The following is a 20,941-nucleotide window of genomic DNA, read 5'->3' on the forward strand; positions in this document are numbered from 1 at the left end:
TACCGCAGTACGAATTAAGGCCTATCCAGACGGGTGGAATTTTTCGCCAATCTGATTAAATTGTCCGATCAAATCAGGCCGGCCGGACGCAAAGGACGAATTCGATCGCCGATTATGGCCGATATTACCGAAATGGGATGCAGACGCAAGAATACCAATTCGTGACGCTAGTATTCTCATTTAGGGGCATTTTTCTTAATTTAGAGCGCTCAAATATCACCATAAATTTAAAACTGGTGAAAGTGGCCAAATTGCCGTTTGCGTCCGCACCACCTGATTTGATCGGACAATTTAATCAGATTGGCGATAAATTGTTCTCGTCTGGACAGGCCTTTAATACGTACGAAGTGCTTGCGCACGGTGACGATAAAGCACCGATAAGGTGATCCACCAATTATAGCTGGTCAACCAAATCTTGTCAGTAAAAAAAGGCGCGAAATTCAAATTTTCTATGGGACGTTATCCCTTCGCGCCTACATTTTTCAAATTTGCCGCCTTTTTCTACTGTCAAGATCTGGTTGACCAAGTATAAATTATGATTTAAGGTCCATTTATTGTGATATCGGAATTTTATAGGAAGGACGCTCAACCAACGAACTAGAATTGCATAACAATGTCGCTAATAGAACCAGAATAGAACTCATCCTAAAAAAAATATGACCCAAATGCCGCTGCGTTGTGCAAGTAACGTGCTGACTGTTGCAGGCCATGAGTGTTCTATGACTAATGAGTCTTCTAAGTGCAAGATTTTAAAGAAACTCAAGATACATTAAACATCATTTTTATTTGTTACACATAACTAGGCCATCTCAACATCTGCATTTTCAGTAACTTTCAACTTTATCGTGATTGTGTTAGGAGTAGTTATATCTGCCACCAGGATTTCAGCGCCATTATATAATCCTAAATCGGTTATCTTCTTTTTCAGGTTGTCCCTTGTTCTCTCTTCTATGCTTTTGATTGAAGACATGTACAGCGTTTTATTGCGCCCATTGATAATAGTGGTAATGCCTGAAAAAAAAAAGAAATCTTAAGTTAAAAAGGGTCTTAACAGACAGACAGATGGACGGACAGACGGATAACAAAGTGATCCTATAAGGGTTCCGTTTTTGTAAACTTTGCTGCAACGGAATTCCTTCCTTCTCTATCTGATGTCATCTGTTCATAAGTGCTTGTTGCTAGGCCTACATGAATAAAGTATATTTTGAACTTTGAACTTGAACTTGTCGATGATCACAAAGATCTGTCAGATAATCTAACCCACCCGGAGCTTGGACTTAATTGGCACATTTTTTAATATTGATACAATAAAGGTCTCACTGAAATCTCTTTTAAACATTAATTAGTGAGCGCTAAAAACGCAATGCTGTAAGTAATATCAAATCAAAATCAAATTTTTAAAGATCTTCCTCTTCTCTTTCCGCACAGACTCTAATGTTGGTTATGGCTCTCCCAACTCACTGCAATATCCTGTCAACTTTGAGAGCTGTGTTACACGGAATAAAACACAAACTGACCTGGGCTCTTCATGAGATACTTAGGTTCCTCCTGGAGCTTAGTAAGTATAGTCTGTAGGGTAGCTTGTGACTCCAGCTCCATGGTCCTAGTGGTGTTGCTGCAGGCTACGCAATCCGCGCGGCGGTCGGCACTGAACGTGTACGTGTACACTCCTTCCGCTATGTTCAGCACCATGTAGTTATTCATGTTCACGCAGCAGGATGAGGCTAGCTTGAATACCTGGAAAAGGAGATAAGAGCTGTGTTTTGCAATGTTTTGTCACAGCACAGGAGAGAAGAGGCTGGAGCCATTCTGATGACGTCATTAGTAATTAGTACTAGGCTTGCGCCACTGTCTCCCCGCAGTTTTGGATACCAATAACTATGGAATGAATTGAATGAAAGTCAACACCGACATTGGCAAATTCACCCTGTGCAAAATAGCAGGGAGTAAAAACTAGGAAAAATTAAAAAGGAACCATGGAATTGGAATGACATACAACATAACATACTAACAGTTGGTAGCGGTTACTGGCTCTAAACTGTTTCCACATGAAAGATTGTTTTTTCCTTAAAAAAAATTTTTTTTTCGAAGTGCAGGACCTTGAGGAGGAGGAGGAAGTGAGGTACCTTGCTAAAGGATAAGTTTGTATTTTTTTTTAATAATATAGGGGCTAAACGAGCAAACGAATCGTCTGATGGTAAGCAATTACCTTCGCTCATGGACACCCGCAACAACAGATGGGTTGTAAGTGCATTGCCGGACTTTAAGATGGCCGTACGCTCTTTGCTTAAAAAAATTACGGTCGTATCGGTCTGGAAATACCGCGAGCTACAGTTCATTCCACAGTTTAGCTGTGTTAATTGCGAATTAACATAAACTTACCTCAGTAGCACAAGCCGCCGCTATGGCCGCATTCGTACTGGCCACCGCCGGTATAATGTTCTTCAACACACCCTGCGTCAATCTATACGTGACTCCAGTAATGCCGTGCTTCATCGCCCTTTCCTGCGCCTTCTCTAGGACCCAGGCAAGGTGCTGTGGGTCGTCGCCGTCCAGGGCAGTGGTGTTGCCCCACGGGTTCTCCTTGGACCATTGCAGTACCTTTACATATTCGATACAGTGCTCTGGTAATCTGAAATAAAGATATCATCATCATCTTCCTCGCGTTGTCCCGGCATTTTGCCACGGCTCATGGGAGCCTGGGGTCCGCTTGGCAACTAATCGCAGTAATTGGCGTGGGCACTAGTTTTTACGAAAGCGACTGCCATCTGACCTTCCAACCCAGAGGGTAAACTAGGCCCGTATTGGGATTAGTCCGGTTTCCTCACGATGTTTTCCTTCACCGAAAAGCAACTGGTAAATATCAAATGATATTTCGTACATAAGTTCCGAAAAACTCATTGGTACGAGCCGGGGTTCGAACCCGCGACCTCCGGATTGCAAGTCGCACGCTCTTACCGCTAGGCCACCAGCGCTATCTGAAATAAAGATATAAGGTAACCTTTTTCGTTTTTTTTTGCAACTATTGTCTTCTCGCAAAACTATGCAACATCATGTACCATGGTCCACCAAAGTTCACTAAAATCACTAAGACTCTCAATAAACCAACTTTTGACATTTGTGAGTGCATATGTCTAAGTGTGGTATTCCACCTGTCCACATTGGACTTGGACAGGTGGTATTTGCATCTCACATCTTGCTTATTGAGAGAGTAAGACGCAATGCACATTGGACCAAGAAATGGGACAGGTGGAATACCCACCTCAGTCCCTACTAATAGCCTAATTCTGTTAATATTATAAAAGCAAAAGTAACAAAGAGATATGTTGGTTCTTCATGCTTACAGCTGAACAAAATTAGGTGAAATTTTGTATGTACAGTTGGCTGCAGAGAAAAGGTACCCCCCTTCCATAGAAGTTTGTATCAGGGATATTGCGAATATCCGCATCCGTAACCGCGGAACTTCCGCACTGTTTTCAACATCCGCATCTGCATCCGCATAAAATCGATGCGGATTTAATGCGGATGCGGATGTGGAACAGGTCGGTACAGGAACGTCTTAGCATCGGCGTAAGTGCTAGACTGCTAGGTAATTTTGTCATTAGCCAAAAAAACCTATTAGAAATTAGCAGTCAAGCGTGAGTGGGACTTAATGTACGGAACCCTTGGAACGTGAGTCCGACTCGCACTTGGCCAGTTTTTTTTCAATAAAAATTACTAAAATTTAGACGTTTTTTATGTATCTTGTATGCAAAGGTGCTAAGCGAATAGTAGGTATTGCTGACTGTACATATTTCGAGCCCTGACTGAGGAAGAGCATAGGATAGTTAAAGAACAAAGAATTAAGTTTACCTTGGTGTATTAGCAATAGTGCAAAGCGGGAATGTGACCTGCGGTGGATACAGGTCCAGTGTGCACTCAATACATGCGCTCATGCCCGGCAGGATCACTCGGGCGTTGCCTTTGAAGCCTTCAGTACCTCCGTCCACTAGAGGTATCAGGCTGCTTTGATCTAAAGTTCCTGAAAAAAGTAGGTTTTACACAAAACGTATACATGAATAAAAATATTTTATCTAACAGGGAATACCCTGCTGAACAAGAAATCATTCTCAATTTGATAATAATGATCAAGTGTAATTATTACAATGATTAGTATTGCATAAATTATCTTTAAGCACAGACTTTCTTTAAAAGGATACCAATAATTTGTTAAGTTTCATAATTCATCTTTAAAAGGACACAAATAATTTGTTAAAGTCATGCTATAATTACCATCATCATTATACTGAAGCAAGGACATCAGCATGCCGTTAAGCCAACGCCTAGCCACAACGGAGTCGAGACCACAGACAACAATGTGGAACTGCCGGTAGAAACCCTCATCCATATCCTGGATGGTGCAGTGATGAGCAATGGCCTCACAACCTGGGACTCTTGAAAAAATTAATTTCTGTCAATACAAAGTTTTTATTTAACATTCAAAGTTTGCAGATATGATTGTACTATTTAATGAAATAAATTCTTTTTGATGATTTTATTTATTGTGGACAAATTGGGCGAGATTCAAACTCAAGGCCATGAAATCTTGCAGTGTAATTTATTTTTAAAAGTTGTTTATTAGCCGTCTGTTTGGGCAAGTATAGATAAATAATTTGACTCACCGATTATTAACAAATTCAACAGCACATTTAGCCTTTGATAATCCAATATCATTCTTTCTAAACAAAAATTGTCTGTTCAAATTAGACAACTCTATTGTATCCATATCTATAATATGGATTTTTTTAAAGCCCATCAGGGCTAGGTCCTTTAGTAATTCGCAGCCAAGACCCCCAGCTCCTATTACTAAGATTTTGCACGAATTCATAATGAAATCTAATATTTCAGCAGAAGGTTCAAAATCAGGGTGGCAAAATGGACCAGATCTTTCTAATAGTTTTCGTATATTTAGCCATCTTCTTTGGAGGTATTCCGAAGTCTGGTTCTCGCTACCAGCCATTTCTCTGTTGAAAATAAATGTAAATTTCTATAAACCGGTGAATTGTAATCAACTGTAATAGCCAAGTTTCTCCTGATCTGATTGAAATTTAGTAAACATAAAATGTAGTATACTTGGGGAGAACTTACGATACTATCTTCAAAATATGAATACCTTAAATTAAATAGAAATTAGTTAAATAAATATATAACATCGGCAAATGCACAAAATCACAAGCAATCGAAGCAATGAATTCAAGAATGTCAAATCAAAAGTGTCACTGTCAAAACAAAAGTCACAGCCACATCTCGTAATAGCCATACCACACTATCGCACCGCACCGCGACCTTAGTGCGTCGTACCCATAAGTGAGAGCGAGAAAGAGATATCTGTTTCTCGCTCTCATTCATGTGTGGGATGCGGATATGACATGATATGACACCATGACAGCGGATTTGGTCTGGAGCCGGGATCCTTGGCCTCAAAGAGTAGTATAATATATATATGTATGTATAAGAGCCCTCGAACATGTTCGAGACACATTTAAAAAATCTAATATACGGTTTACTAAAAACGTGTCAGCGAGTCGTTGCATCTTATCTGTGGTTTTTGACAATTCTGACGTGGTTGTTTCTGTCGACGACTTCGACGATAGCAAGTAATTCCGGATAACCATCTATTTAATATATTACAAAATACAACCCCTAATTTTAATAATAAATAACCATGTTGGACAGTTTATTTGACGATGTGAAACGCATGAACAAGCGACAGGTATGTTTTCATTTATTAATTCTGTGAGATGACGTGAGCGGCGCGTTGGCTGTTATTCATATGAATTTTCATTGATTTTCAGTTTATCTACCAAGTGTTGAGCTTTGGTATGATAGTGTCTTCCGCGCTTATGATATGGAAAGGTTTGATGGTGGTCACGGGGAGCGAAAGTCCGATCGTAGTCGTTTTATCGGGCAGTATGGAGCCCGCTTTCCACAGAGGCGATCTGTTATTCCTCACCAATTACCCCGAGGAGCCGGTTCGTGTTGGAGAAATCGTCGTATTTAAGGTTGAGGGCCGCGACATTCCTATTGTTCATAGAGTACTGAAACTACATGAAAAGTAAGTGATTTTAAACATTTTGCAAGCTTTGTTTAATTCACTATATAAAATTCAGTTAGTATTTCAAATTTTGATGACAATTTAATAACGTATGAATAGTCAAACTGATGTTTTTATATACAGTTCCAGTTCTATAAATAAGCAAACAGGAAATACCATTGAAGTACCTGTTATTTTTCATTAAAATTAAACAACATTTTTGAGAAGTTGAACTGTATAATCCAGTACTACAACATTTTTTTTTATTGTTCCAGGAACAACGGCACTGTTAAATTTTTAACCAAAGGAGATAACAATAGTGTGGATGATCGAGGTCTGTACGCCCAGGGCCAGTTATGGCTTACGAAAAAGGATGTAGTGGGCCGCGCCAGAGGATTTCTGCCTTACGTTGGAATGGTCACAATTTATATGAATGAATATCCTAAGTTTAAGGTGAGATAATTGAATGAAATTAGCAATTAGTTGTCTCAGACAAAAGGCGTCAAGGCCAAGATGGTACTACTAATAGTAGTAATACAAAATTCATGTATTAACTCCTAGAGGCTGTATACAAGAAATTGGCAGTCAAATTTGAATCAATGGTATTAAAAAATTGAATAGAATAGAATTTGTTTTTAAAAGCACATAAAGAAATATCAGGGGACATTTGACACAGATCAACCTAGCCCCAAACTAAGCAATGCTTGTACTATGGGTGCTAGGTCATGATAGACATACATTTGTTCAATTTAAAATTAAGATGGTGGGATGCTAGAGGTTCAGGTTTTCTCCTCACTGGCAAACAACAGAGTACTGCCTATATCAGTCATTTTATTTTATTCATGATATTACAACCTCTAGAAAACTGGGTTTAAAAAATTTCTCTAGCTTAAATTTAACTCTTGTAAAGTTGACAAAGAGTCAAAACTTAATTGGCCTAGTCCTTACTAAGGGCTGTTTGAAAATGGTCACTTATTTGCTCTGGTCTCTGTTCTGTTAATTATTAGCCTACAAAGACTGGGGGTTGGTTTTAACTCGGGCCTTGGCATCACCAACTAGAAATGTATTTTTATTTGCATACCTACCTATATAAAAAATAATTACAAGTAACTTTAGTCTACTTGAATAAAACATAGCCCATAAGGCAAAATAACACCACCACCACTTAAATAGTATTTAGTAGTTTAATTTGTTTGTATGGAATTGCGGTCACGTGACTTTAACACATTCGGTGCCAGCGCGAGCTACGCGCTACGAGCGTAGCCGATAACACGGGAAAAACCGTATGTAGCGAAAAGCGCCTACCAACAGTGAACTCTCCTAGCGAGTCGCTGGCAGTTAATGTGTTAAGATATGTTATTTTTTAAAGTATTTTATAAATATCTATATTTTATTGAAAAGTTATGTTTTCTCAATTCCAGTTTGCTGTGTTGGCGTGTTTAGCAATCTACGTGCTAGTGCACAGAGAGTGACGACATTTTGATCTGAGAGTCGTGAACATAAGCATTTGTAAAGAAGTAACATCGGCACAATGGTGTATTTAATTTTATGAATAAATGAGGTTCTCTCTAGTGTTATTAATAAATATTTTATATTGTATCCTCTTCGTTTTCGCGTCGAAAATAGTAAGTTGGAAATAATAGGCTTACATCTACCACTTATCTCGTACAGTTGGTAAATAAGCTATGTGGTGAGTGTCTAGTAAATGGTAGTTTTTGGAATTAATTCTAGTAGGTGTACCATTAGGGTTCCGTACCCAAAGGGTAAAAACGGGACCCTATTACTAAGACTCAGCTGTCCGTCCGTCCGTCCGTCTGTCACCAGGCTGTATCTCACGAACCGTGATAGCTAGACAGTTGAAATTTTCACAGATCATGTATTTCTGTTGCCGCTATAACAACAAATACTAAAAACAGAATAAAATAAAGATTTAAGTGGGGCTCCCATACAACAAACGTGATTTTTGACCGAAGTTAAGCAACGTCGGGCGGGGTCAGTACATGGATGGGTGACCGTTTTTTGCTTGTTTTGCTCTATTTTTTGTTGATGGTGCGGAACCCTCCGTGCGCGAGTCCGACTCGCACTTGGCCGGTTTTTTTTTACTTAACACAATACAGAATGGGTTCATACAGTTAAATCCTCGAGCTGGAGGCCTAGCCAAGATGACAAACGTTGATAAAAAACGCCAATTGAAATTTCAATAACGTATGGAAATAGTCACATGACTTCGTAAGAACTGTCATCCCGATAAATTATTCCTTTCGTTTGGTGTTTGTCGATGTACGATTATCATCTTGGCTAGATGTAGATGTAGTGTAGGGACGCCCGGCTGGAAGTAGGGGGGCTGTCGATCACGTGTCGCTTTCATTCAGCCCATCATCTTGGCTAGGCCCCCTGACCAGAATAACTTCTTACTAACTGCCTCAGTTAAACGGCAGACCTGTATATACTTTATGAGGTATGTTTGATACTGATAATAGAATGATCTTTCAACCTTTTGTTGTCACTGTTATCAGTGAATTTTATGAATGTGAAAAAAGGAGTAGGTAGGTACTCCTACTCTACAGATTTATCTGTCACAATTCTTTTCTTTTTCCTTTTTTTTAGGGTTCCGTACCCAAAGGGTAAAAACGGGACCCTATTACTAAGACTCCGCTGTCCGTCCGTCCGTCCGTCCGTCCGTCCGTCTGTCACCAGGCTGTATCTCACGAACCGTGATAGCTAGACAGTTGAAATTTTCACAGATGATGTATTTCTGTTGCCGCTATAACAACAAATACTAAAAACAGAATAAAATAAAGATTTAAGTGGGGCTCCCATACAACAAACGTGATTTTTGACCGAAGTTAAGCAACGTCGGGCGGGGTCAGTACTTGGATGGGTGACCGTTTTTTTGCTTGTTTTGCTCTATTTTTTGTTGATGGTGCGGAACCCTCCGTGCGCGAGTCCGACTCGCACTTGGCCGGTTTTTTCTCTCGGGATCTTATTTCAGGAATGTAATACGTACATTTGCATCACGGGGAACATCATTTATTTAAAATGTAGGTACACTATCAAGTTCAGGTAATCTTTGTAAAAACATAGGTCCTTACTAAGAACTAGTGCCGTCACCAATTCTTGAGATACGATTGCCTATGCGGACCCCGGGCTCCTGTAGGATGTACCTAATCGAAAAAGCGCTAAGATATGAATTTGAATTTGTTACAGTAGACGGCCGAACTGGGGCTGAAATTACATCGTTTTAGTCCGGGCTCGAAACCATAGATGTCGCTAGTAGTAAACGCGTAGTGGGCTACTAAAAATATTGGTTTATACAAAGGTTTGGTTGGTTTGGTTTGCTCGGAAAACATATAAAAACTCAAAAATGCGCGTTTTCCCAGAGATAAGACCTATCTAGATTGATTTTTCGCACCCGAAAACCTCCATATAGCAAATTTCATCGAAACCGTTAGAGCCGTTTCCGAGATCCTCGAAATATATGTAAGGTCAATGAGGGCATTTCCGTCATACTTTTTTATAAGTTCACTTTGGCTGGCCATAACTACGATGATATTTAATTTTTAATAAACCTGATGACTGTAATAGATTAAGCATTTATTTAACTATATAAAGGTACTCATATTAAATTGCTAGTACTGCTGGTTGTTTAAATATGTATTTTTTTTTAAAGACATGTCAGTTGACGGATTTTCCCTAGGGTTTGGGGCATTTCCGTCAACCAACGATTTTTATTGTATCGTGACGTATTACAAACATATACATGTAGCTGGTGTGGTGAAAAGACTTGGGTTTCGGTGGGTTTTGATATTTAAATTTCTTTAAATTCCTGAGGCTTTCAAAGAACCTTGGAATAACTCAGTTAACAAAACCTAAATACATATATAAAGCCTATATCAAACCTGTATCTAGTAATAATGTAGGTACATACATGTCTAGTTACCAAATTATAATATTATAGTAGCGTAGGTTAGTGATGAGATGAATTCAATTGTAACTATAACTACTAATTATTTCCCTCGGCTACACAATTTAATTAACTCCCGAATTATTAATATAGTATGGCAAATACGCGTTGTGTGGGCTGGTTGTAAGATCATACCTATCCAATATACACCTTAGGTCGTGCTATACCTAACTTCTTAGAATAATATGCTATACTTAGAAAGCGACTATATATTATAGTATATAGTGAAGCCATTTACTTTACCTAAGTATACTTACATTGTGGATATTTTTTTTTATAAAAATCACATATCTAATACCTTTAAACGAGCAATTCTTATATATCTATTTATTTATATATATATATTAAATATATATATATTTCGGGGATCTCGGAAACGGCTATAACGATTTCGATGAGGTATATGGGGGTTTTCGGGGGCGAAAAATCGACCTAGCTAGGTCTTATCTCTGGGAAAACGCTAATTTTTGAGATTTTATATGTTTTCCGAGCAAAGCTCGGTTTCGCAGATATTAATAATTATAGACCTTAAATTAAAAAAAAAAAACATTTAAGGAGTCCTCTTACATTATATTACATTTTCACAAGTATTAGGTACGTTAACATTTTTTAAGTACATAGTTAATTAGGTCAGATTATTAAGTGACGTCGGTAAACTGCCTTCTTATTTTAATTAAGTATTTTTTAATAATATTTATTTATTTAAACTTTATTGCACAAAATATATACAACAATGTACAAATGGCGGACTTAATGCCAAATGGCATTCTCTACCAGTCAACCATAGGGCCAAACAGAGATACCTTCAATTGGTGCAGAGAGAGAAAATACATTGAGTGAGTTTTTTTATAGTTGAGTTAAAAAACCGGCCAAGTGCGAGTCGGACTCGCGCACGGGGGGTTCCGCACCATCAACAAAAAATAGAGCAAAACAAGCAAAAAAACGGTCACCCATCCAAGTACTGACCCCGCCCGACGTTGCTTAACTTCGGTCAAAAATCACGTTTGTTGTATGGGAGCCCCACTTAAATCTTTATTTTATTCTGTTTTTAGTATTTGTTGTTATAGCGGCAACAGAAATACATCATCTGTGAAAATTTCAAGTGTCTAGCTATCACGGTTCGTGATATACAGCCTGGTGACAGACGGACGGACGGACAGCGGAGTCTTAGTAATAGGGTCCCGTTTTTACCCTTTGGGTACGGAACCCTAAAAAAGCAAATATTTCTTGCTTGTCCACTCATCGTCCTTCTATTAGGTTTAGTAATTCGTTCGTAAATGTTACAAACTTAAACGATGACTCACGCTAAACCGGGCCGGGCCCGGACTAAGACGTCCGACACTTAATTGTCTATGACGGCTGATCCGGTGATCACGTGGAGTACCAACTAAGTATACCATAAGTATAGAGAAAAAAATACATAGAGTGCTCACTCCATACATCAGTTTTAGTACCAAAAAGACTATTAGCATCTAGCATCGACTAGCGGAACTATCAGTACTGCTACTTGACAATAGATGTCGCCACCGACCGGAAAGTCTTATGCTGTTGAGATAAGACTCCGGTCGGTGCTACATCTATTGTCAAGTAGCAGTACTGATAGTTCCGCTACTCGATGCTAGATGTAGACACTGAAATTAATAGTCTGAACTGATGTATGGAGTGAGCACTCTATGTATTTTTTTTCTCCATAAGTTAAGTATGGGTATACCATAGAAAACGAAGCGCCGGAAGTTCCGGCCCGGCCCAGGCCCGGTCTAGCGTGAGTCATCCTTATAAGTTATAAGTGGGTGAAATGGCTTAACTCAGAGAAACTTATCGATTTTATAAAGAAAATTATAGGTATCAAGGTTTCCAAGAGGTAACATGTAGGTACCTACTTACCCATTTGAAATTGTCATAAACCTTTGCGCACTTTAACGAATTTAAATTAGGTAATCTTATCAATTCAAACTTTTATAAATGACGAAAATGATAAGAATTTTGAGCGTCTTTTGAACCACTCGAGTACCTAACCCAAGTAAAGCGAAGGAATAAGGCACCAATGACGTTGCAGTATCCTCCCTCGAGAGCCGATCTGCAGCGACTATGATAAGTGAGCCCCGATAAAGATTGATAGTTGCTCAAGCCCGCGCCGACACCGTTCGGGGTCCAGTCTGTGATGATATTAACGGACCACTGATCTGATTGCTGGCGTTTTTCGGAGCGAGAAACGGCCCAGTCATGCGTTATACTCTATACTGGACCTACTGTAGCAATTTACATTTCTCGTTTAACATGGAATATGTTTGTGTAGCAGTTTTCTATTTTTAGCCGGGTCAGATAAAAATCTCGTTAATAAATCTGTGATATGATACCTACATTGATAAACTCTATCCCATCAAAAACATTACATGTAAAAAGGTGCAAGTCTCGCAACGCTTTTACTACAAAAAAGTTTTGAGATGTAATGTGAAACCAAGTCGGTTATTTTAATCAGTACCAGGGGATGTTAAAACCGTATCAATAAGATATCTTTAATTTGTAATACGTATAATGACTTGGCCATCGCACGGCTGCATAATGACAAAAGGATCATCGTCATCTATTAAAAATAATTCTAATTGAACATAACGCTAGCGCTAATTGCAGTTTGAGCATTACACATATTTACGAGTACGGTACGAGTAAAGCATTATGTGCGATTGCCAAGTCAATATATGTATTACAAATTAAAGATATCTTATTGATACGGTTTTAACATCCCCTGGCACTGATTAAAATAACCGACTTGGTTTCACATTACATCTCAAAACTTTTTTGTAGTAAAAGCGTTGCGAGACTTGCACCTTTTTACATGTAATGTTTTTGATGGGATCTCATCTCTTTTTGTAGGCAGTCCTTCTTTTCGGGTGCTCATACCCATACTATGTATACACATATCATAACTAAACATATCTTCATTCATACTCACATCGTACATCGTAGTGTACCTTTACTTTACCTACTATTTGTAGAAACTGCAACAGTAACTTTGTAATATCATATATTTATATGGGATTACAAACTTACTTATGCAGTTCTTAGATCTTTAAAACGTGACTGATATTGCAATATTTTTAGGTTTACCCTTTATGTGGCCATTAAACCCTAACTCTGTACCAAATTTCAACTCTCTGAGTTTATGGGAAGTACTAATTCTATTCTGATGATCATGAGTGAGTGAATGAATGAGTGTCATAAATGCGAAACTTTGCTTTCGCTTAACTTCGGAACTAAATGACCTACAGGCTTGAAATTTTGGATTTTCAGTATGTGATTATAGCTTACTAGATGACGAAAATTTCTGCGTTCTGGTCTTATCCAGAGGTTCTCAAATAGGGGCCTGAAAATGCGGCGAAATGGTTCCAGTAAAGGATGGTACGGCAGTGTTTGCTTCGCGCTCGACTTAGCGGGGGCACTGCCGTGCCCCCAGATTTTGGTAGCTCTCTTATTCTTTGAAACCTGAACACAAAGTTTCATTTTCTCCACAAGTTTTTCCTAGTCAAAACGAGTTTTGTCGTAACTACCTACAACAGTGTAATATAAATACGAAAAAGCAGAATAAGTAAATATTTGTGCACCCGGATGTTGGAATGATAGAAACAAAATATTATAAATTTGTTTGATAAACAGTATTGCACGATTCTATTTGGTCGATTCGATTGGTAAGTGCAAAGGTTAGGATTTAGGAAGCAGTCGCGGAGCGTGTGAAACTTCCTTAAAAAGTTTTCGCTCTACCGAATCGTGGCGTGAGGCTTACCTCGTTCCGGTACCCAAATAATATTTGCTTCGGTACGGAAATATGTTATGTAACTTACATTTCGTGAGGGCTGACATGTTTGAGAATAATATCTAGAAGTTATTTATTGTGAATCGATAGTCAAAAAGTACTATTATATAGGTAGTAGGGATAAAATCTCATTTGAAGTCGGTTAAAAAGAACTAGTAAGTATCTAGTAGTAAGTTGGAGAATCACGGGACGGTGCGACGATGGTGGACGTAGATACATTTAAATGAGTAATTAGTGACCCTTCTAGCTAACCAGAAAATATTCTATAGGTTTTATTTGTCCCGAAGGAGTTAACAGTGGTACTTCTTTTTAAAAGATACCTACTGACCTGTGAAATCCAAAGAACAAAAGTAGTCAATGTAAATTATACCTACCTTTAAAACATATTTAAACAATCGAATGCTAGCTTACCTCAAAGTAACGTTACATAGTTATTTGTCTGAAAACTCTCGACCCCGCTCGGCAGCAATGAGAATTTGATGGAATTAAATAAAGAAAACAGTTTATATTGAATATGTGAGTTTTATTTTATATTAGAATCGCCATTACATATTACTCATATTAGCAAGAGTTAGACACGAGTGACATTAGAGTCGAATGCCGGAAGCCGGAAGTCTATTTTAAAAACTACATGTCAACGACACAAATAATAAACCACCACAAAGGTGCAATTACATTGCTATATTTCTAACACCCCTTCTCAATGTAATTACACTTTAAAAACTTAATAAGTATTCTCCACAAATACATTAAAAACAAACTTAAATGTTATGCATACCACACATCACAAGAAACCATGTGAGCAACTCCCTGCTTAGGGCTTTAGTGAGCATGTCTGCTGGTTGATCACTAGTTCTAACATATTTCAAAGTTAATTTATTATTCTTAACCAACTCTTTAATAAAGTGGTATCGAATGTCAACATGTTTCAGGCGCTTAACAGTGTCTGTGCAAGCAACTGAAATGGCTGACTGGTTATCACAATATATGTTCACTGGACATACACTATTAATCCCAAAATCATTTAACAGATTTATCAACCAACAGGCTTCGCTGGCCGCAACACTAATTGCAACATACTCAGATTCCGTTGAGGATAAACTGACTGATACTTGTTTCTTTGAACTCCAAGATATCAGACAATTTGAAAATTTAAACAAGTAGCCTGTGGTGGATTTTCTATCTTTGAGATCACCACCCCAGTCTGCATCACAGAATCCCTCTAAAACATCATTTTCACATTTATATACCAATTTATAATCTAGAGTATGTTTGACATATCTTAGGACCCTTTTTAATGATGTCAATAATATGTCATTTGCACACTTTTGATGTCTACTCAACAATGAGACAGCATAACATAGGTCAGGCCTAGTACCGGACACTGCATACATAAGACAGCCTATAATTTGTCTACATGTCTGTTCAATATTTTTATCTACAGTGCCACTATCAGCCTCAAATATTTTACTGTTAATATTCACATCTATTGGCGTCAACATAGGTTTACAACTTTCCATCTTGAACCTTTTAAGTACATTTTCCAAATAAGTCTTTTGACTCAGTTCAGTAATGCCTGTTTGCACATTTTGTTTTATATTAATACCTAAGTAATCTGAAACTAGCCCTAGGTCTTTCATTTTGAATTCTTTATTTAATTTGGTTTTAAGTTGTTCTACTTCATTTTCATTAGACCCAAAAATTAACAAATCGTCTACATATAGCAACAAATATGTTTGGCTAGTTTTATTGCATTTTGTATACAGGCAAGAGTCACAACTTGACCTAGTAAATCCGTCTTTAACCATTACAGAATTAAATGTTTCATTCCAACATTTTGGTGAGCTCTTAAGCCCATAAAGAGACTTATTTAGTTTCACAATAGTTTTACTACCCTCATAGGCACCTTCTGGCAGGCTAACATACACATTCTCATTTATTTTACCATATAAAAAGGCACCTGTCACATCCATCTGAATTATAGGTAATTTAAGTTTAGTTGCAATTGCTACAAACAACCTAAGAGTTGACAACTTGGCAACTGGGGCATAAATGTCATTTAAATCTAATATGTCATCTTGTTCGAACCCCCTAGCAACTAACCTGGCTTTGTATTGCGGAGTGTCCTTGTTACCACTTTTAATCTTAAACACCCACTTACTGCTGATCACTTTCTCACTTCCTGGATCATTCACTACTTTCCAAGTGTCATTATCTTCCAATGTCTTCATTTCTCGCTTTATAGCTTCAGACCACTTGTCAGCATCATGTCGGGTCATTGCCTCTTTGTATGTTGTAGGCTCATTTTCTGTAGCGCGGACACTCTGACAATGACAATTGTAAAATTCAGGTGGTTTTCTAACTCGTGTGCTTGGTTCTCTACGAGGTACTTCAGTCACAACACTTCGCTCTAATGAGCTGTCACCTTCATCACTCGACGGCATATATTCACTTCCTGATTCCTCTGCACTTGAAGTTGCTGTTGTCTCACCGACACTTGACAACTCCCCTTCTGGCTCATTGCAGGGCTCCTCAGTCTTATCATCTTTGTTTTCTGTTGTGATCATTGTGACCTCAAGTTGATTCTCATCTTTTGATTCTTTATTTTCCAAGAAAACTATATCCCTCTTTACTTCCACATTCTTTGTATCTGGATAGTATACTCTGTAGCCTTTCACAGTATCTCCGTATCCAACCATCAATCCTTTTTCCCCTTTTCGGTCCCACTTCCTCCTCTTTTCTTTTGGAATATGAGTATACACTGGGGTACCGAAGGGTTTTAACTGGTGGATGCTGCGGTGGCCTCTGCCCACAACTCTTTTGGCAGGTTCTTTGCACTCAACATAGTTCTAGCAGCTTCGACCAGAATACGTATTTCGCGTTCGGCTTTACCGTTCTGCTCCGCGGTATAAGGAACGCTTGTCTGGTGTTCTATTCCGCGTCTCGAAAACATCACCTTCACGTCTTTGTTTACAAATTCTGTTCCGTTATCACTACGAAACACTCGAACTCTGTTTCCTGTCATGTTTTCAGCTTTGTTCAAAAAATCTGTGATACAATCCTTCACCTCGTATTTGTTTTTCACAAAGTAGACTGTTCTGTAGTTCGAAAAGTCATCCTTCAATACGACGAAGTACTTTGAACCGCTTATAGACGCAACTTCCATCGGGCCGCAAGTATCCGCGTGGATAAGATCGCACGTTCTTGTAGTCACACTCTCGCTGTTACTAAACGGCAAGCGATGTATTTTGCCTTCGAGGCAACTTTCGCACTTGGGAACTGATGAACACTTTACATCAATGTTATTTTTCGCAAGCACTTTTCTGACATGATCGAAGTTTTGATGCGCTAATTTTTCATGCCACTCGATCAAGGTACCGTCCAATGTTTTAGCAACACTCGCCACATTGTTTTTAAACCGGAATTCTAAATAACACGACTTCCCAATTCGTTTTGCGACCGCACAGACTTCGTTATTTTTACAAATTTTGCTTGACGTTTTATCTGTCACGACAACATAACCTTTAGCTGTCACACAGTCTACAGAGAACAAATTTGATTTCATTTCCGGAACGAACAAAACATCGTCTATGGTTGTTTCAACCCATTCACTCCCGTTATGCACTTCTACCGCCATCTGTCCATGTCCTTGCACACTAAGTCCCACACCATTACCAACTTCGACTTTCCATTCACTATTTGCGCTAGTAAACGTGGAAAATAGTGCACGTTCGCGGCATATATGTTCACTCGATCCGGAATCAACCAGAAAAAGAGTCTTATTATGTGGTTCTAGCGAATCAGACACCACAAACGCGTTACTTTTCTTCTGTTCTTTGTTCTTCCTAAACCAACACTGTGCTTTGTTATGTCCCCCTTTACCACAGTAGAAACACTTGTTATTATGTCCTTCACTCTTGTAGTTACTATTGTTGCTTCTACACTCACTGGCATAATGTCCAAGTCTATTACACTTCATGCACTTTGCATTATTTTTATTCTTCGCTATGAAAGCTGACGAGGACGGGGTTGGCGCTTCGCCTTTTTCTTTTACTCTCTCTTCTTCTACCAGTAATCTCGCCACCAAGTTATCCATAGTTTGCTTGTCATCAGGGGCAGACTCCCAAGCGGATACAAAGTGTTTATACTCATCAGGCAGCGACATTAAAACTTTCGTAATAACGAACTTATCAGAGACTTCTTCGCCCATCTGTTTGAGCTGATTCTGCATTTCCTGGATCTTTGATAGGAATGTAGACATCTCAGTCCCTGATTCGTATTTAAATTGAAAGAACCGTTGCTGTACGATGTGGATACTAGTCTCCGTCTTTTGCTCATAAACACTCTGCAGTTTCTTCCACATTTCAGCCGAGGTTGAACATGATATAATATGCAGCATGGCATTCTCCTTCATACGCGTAACCAACAAGGCTTGAGCCTTCGCATCTTTTGTTTCCCAAGTAGTTCGAGCACTACCAGCTTCTTCGGGTTTTACGCTCTTTCCCTCGACAATGTCCAACCAATTTTGACCTCGCAATAAAACGGTGGTTTGAAATTTCCATATATTCCAATTACTGGATCCTTCCAACTTTATCAAGTTGTTATTTGTATTGAGATTTAAATCCATCTTGCTGTCCTCCCTTGCTCTTTCAGCCGAGCAAGTAATAAATTATTTTTATTCCAACAATGGCGTCCGTACCAAACCTCACTTTTATACCGACCGCCGACACATTTCTTTCGGCGTTGAACTTCCTGAATTCTTTATATAATTTTACAGGAATATGTGCCTGGGCCCATAACCTGATGGAATTAAATAAAGAAAACAGTTTATATTGAATATGTGAGTTTTATTTTATATTAGAATCGCCATTACATATTACTCATATTAGCAAGAGTTAGACACGAGTGACATTAGAGTCGAATGCCGGAAGCCGGAAGTCTATTTTAAAAACTACATGTCAACGACACAAATAATAAACCACCACAAAGGTGCAATTACATTGCTATATTTCTAACAGAATTGCTCCTAACAGGCGAAACAACGTTCTGGAGCCCCGATTCAGATTGTTATGGTTTTGATACGACTTTGACCATCGTCTTGGTGATTGGCGCGCCTCTCACGTACGTATTTGACTTCATTTTGTATGCACCAATCAGCGGGAGCTTGTAAGGTTGTATCAAAACCAGTCAAAACCCATAACAAATAGTTAGTCCCGAATCGGGCTCCTGATAGCCATCTCCCCTGACTACAATAATAAACTCTGAAACTGCACTAACTAGTCGCGTGAACCGAACTTTTTATGTATTATGTATAACACTAAAAAACTTCACTACTAACGTTCTATTTAAAGTTTTTACAACACTATTAATTTTATCAGATAGGATCTTACACCCAATCTAGACGGGTTGCACCTTTTAATGGTGTTTCGCTGTTTTTAGAAGTGTAGTAAACTTAAAATGTCATTAGGTACGAGTATAATGAGATTTTAACCAACCCAAACTATAACAAAATAGCTACCTACATTACTTATATGTATACTGTATTATACGTAACCTTTTTTAAGGATGACACGCTATTCACAACAGCCCGTACACTTGAACATCCTTCTTACAACATTACTTCTTTGATAAATAGGTAATACCTAATAGTTTGGGTATAAATCGGATGTTTAACTAGGTATTAATCAATCAAATACAGTTAGCTACGTACAGTCAGCAACATTCTGCCTGCTCTTATTATCTTAACAATTAAGTCGCATCAAGATCATTTTAAACACCTGGCCCGCTTAGCATTAACTTCTGCTGCTGACTGTACTACCGAAACAATGTTAAGATTTTTACCCTTAATACCTTAATAAATCTTATAAAGAACGGAAACAACACGTTAGGCAACCGCAAGTATCATAGATAATGAGATACTATTTCTTTTGTAATAATATAGACAGGCAAAAGTTATTAGTGTTATTACGTACATTTTAGCTACTGACTGAATGCTCACTCGTTAATTTATTATTCATGTACAAATAGTATGGTATTGTTCCAAAACAGTGTAGATAATGGGAAATTAGTGAACAGTTATCATTAGGTAGCTATAAATTATTGAGTAAATGTGATAGAAAAACCGACATGCGATGAAAACGTTCACTTGTAGGTACTTTTCAGTTGAATTAATGTGTTGTCGATAGCTATTTGTATGTAAAAAGCTGACAAGACAGGGGTAATATAGTAGGTACTAACAGTCGACATCAGATATATTGGATACTTAAATACATAGAAAACATCTAAAGCTTACCAGGATTCTAAGCCGGGGCCTTCTGCTTCGTAGGGGTCACCACCGACTATATATGGTCAAGCAAATCTTATCAGTAGAAAAAGGCGGCAAGTTTGAAAAATGTAGGTGCGAAGAGATATCATCCCATAGAAAATTTGAATTTCGCGCCTTTTTCTAGTGACAAGATTGCTTGACCATCTATAGAAATAAAATGAAATGAAAATTGAGCCATAAAAATATTACTACAGAAAATATGCTATTGATTTCTGAACGAAAAAATAATGACGTTAACAAACAATTGATTCCTTTTTAGCCATCATCAATCACGAGCAACTGTCAAAAGTAGTTTCTCTGCTGGCATATTTAATTAACGAACATACTTAGGTACAGACAACCAAATTGATTCCTAGGCCAATATACAATGTATATGTCACAATGTATCAATGTGTTTATCATACAAACAACAATGCTTATTGTTTAAAGCGTGCCGTCATATCTAGTAGTTAAAGAGACATGGTTCTATTACGACAGTACATTACTTAAAGCAGATGCACTTTCGTTTACGTATTTATGTACATTCCGTATTGCAGGGGCGGGCCGTCAATAAGTGTAGACCGCATCATTATTCCACTTCCTTGTCCATAAAGTGCCCCGTTTCATAAATCCCCCTGCATTTTGAATTCACATAAATCTTTCCCCTTATCTATTACATGCCGCAATATGTTAACCTTTCAATTATTAATTATGAAATTCTATGTTGCCGGAATGGTGAAGCGTTTGTGAGATTAAATGCGGGGTGATCAAAATATACTATCTAAATCA

The 20,941-nt window shown here is 38.2% G+C and overlaps 2 protein-coding genes across 2 annotated transcripts; one reads left to right on the forward strand and one right to left on the reverse strand.

Annotated features, from left to right (window-relative positions):
- Positions 1-769: 769 nt before the first annotated feature.
- Positions 770-5,146, reverse strand: LOC134649425 (NEDD8-activating enzyme E1 catalytic subunit). The gene is made up of 7 exons (XM_063504171.1): positions 5,128-5,146; positions 4,662-5,003; positions 4,273-4,433; positions 3,853-4,021; positions 2,383-2,632; positions 1,518-1,737; positions 770-1,011 (listed from the first exon to the last, which is right to left on the reverse strand). Exons 2-7 carry the CDS (start codon positions 4,997-4,999, stop codon positions 800-802), a joined length of 1,350 nt encoding a protein of 449 aa, XP_063360241.1. The 5' UTR covers positions 5,000-5,003; positions 5,128-5,146; the 3' UTR covers positions 770-799.
- A 484-nt stretch (positions 5,147-5,630) lies between these two features.
- Positions 5,631-7,658, forward strand: LOC134649440 (signal peptidase complex catalytic subunit SEC11A). Its single transcript, XM_063504192.1, has 4 exons — positions 5,631-5,752; positions 5,835-6,094; positions 6,349-6,526; positions 7,495-7,658. The coding sequence occupies exons 1-4, from the start codon at positions 5,705-5,707 to the stop codon at positions 7,543-7,545; spliced, it is 537 nt and encodes a 178-aa protein (XP_063360262.1). The 5' UTR covers positions 5,631-5,704; the 3' UTR covers positions 7,546-7,658.
- Positions 7,659-20,941: the final 13,283 nt, after the last annotated feature.

Source organism: Cydia amplana, chromosome 7, assembly GCF_948474715.1.
Source record: "Cydia amplana chromosome 7, ilCydAmpl1.1, whole genome shotgun sequence".
Taxonomy (NCBI): Eukaryota; Metazoa; Arthropoda; class Insecta; order Lepidoptera; family Tortricidae; genus Cydia; species Cydia amplana.

What these genes read in the sequence shown, in the direction of transcription:
- LOC134649440 (XM_063504192.1), top strand. Translation starts at nt 5,705, where the DNA reads ATGTTGGACAGTTTATTTGACGATGTGAAACGCATGAACAAGCGACAG. An exon ending in AACGCATGAACAAGCGACAG is followed by an intron (nt 5,753 to 5,834) that starts GTATGTTTTCAT and finishes ATTGATTTTCAG; the next exon opens with TTTATCTACCAAGTGTTGAG. An exon ending in ATGAATATCCTAAGTTTAAG is followed by an intron (nt 6,527 to 7,494) that starts GTGAGATAATTG and finishes TCTCAATTCCAG; the next exon opens with TTTGCTGTGTTGGCGTGTTT.
- LOC134649425 (XM_063504171.1), bottom strand. Translation starts at nt 4,999, where the DNA reads ATGGCTGGTAGCGAGAACCAGACTTCGGAATACCTCCAAAGAAGATGG. An exon ending in ACTATTGCTAATACACCAAG is followed by an intron (nt 2,633 to 3,852) that starts GTAAACTTAATT and finishes TCTTTATTTCAG; the next exon opens with ATTACCAGAGCACTGTATCG. An exon ending in GTATCTCATGAAGAGCCCAG is followed by an intron (nt 1,012 to 1,517) that starts GTCAGTTTGTGT and finishes TTTTTTTTTCAG; the next exon opens with GCATTACCACTATTATCAAT.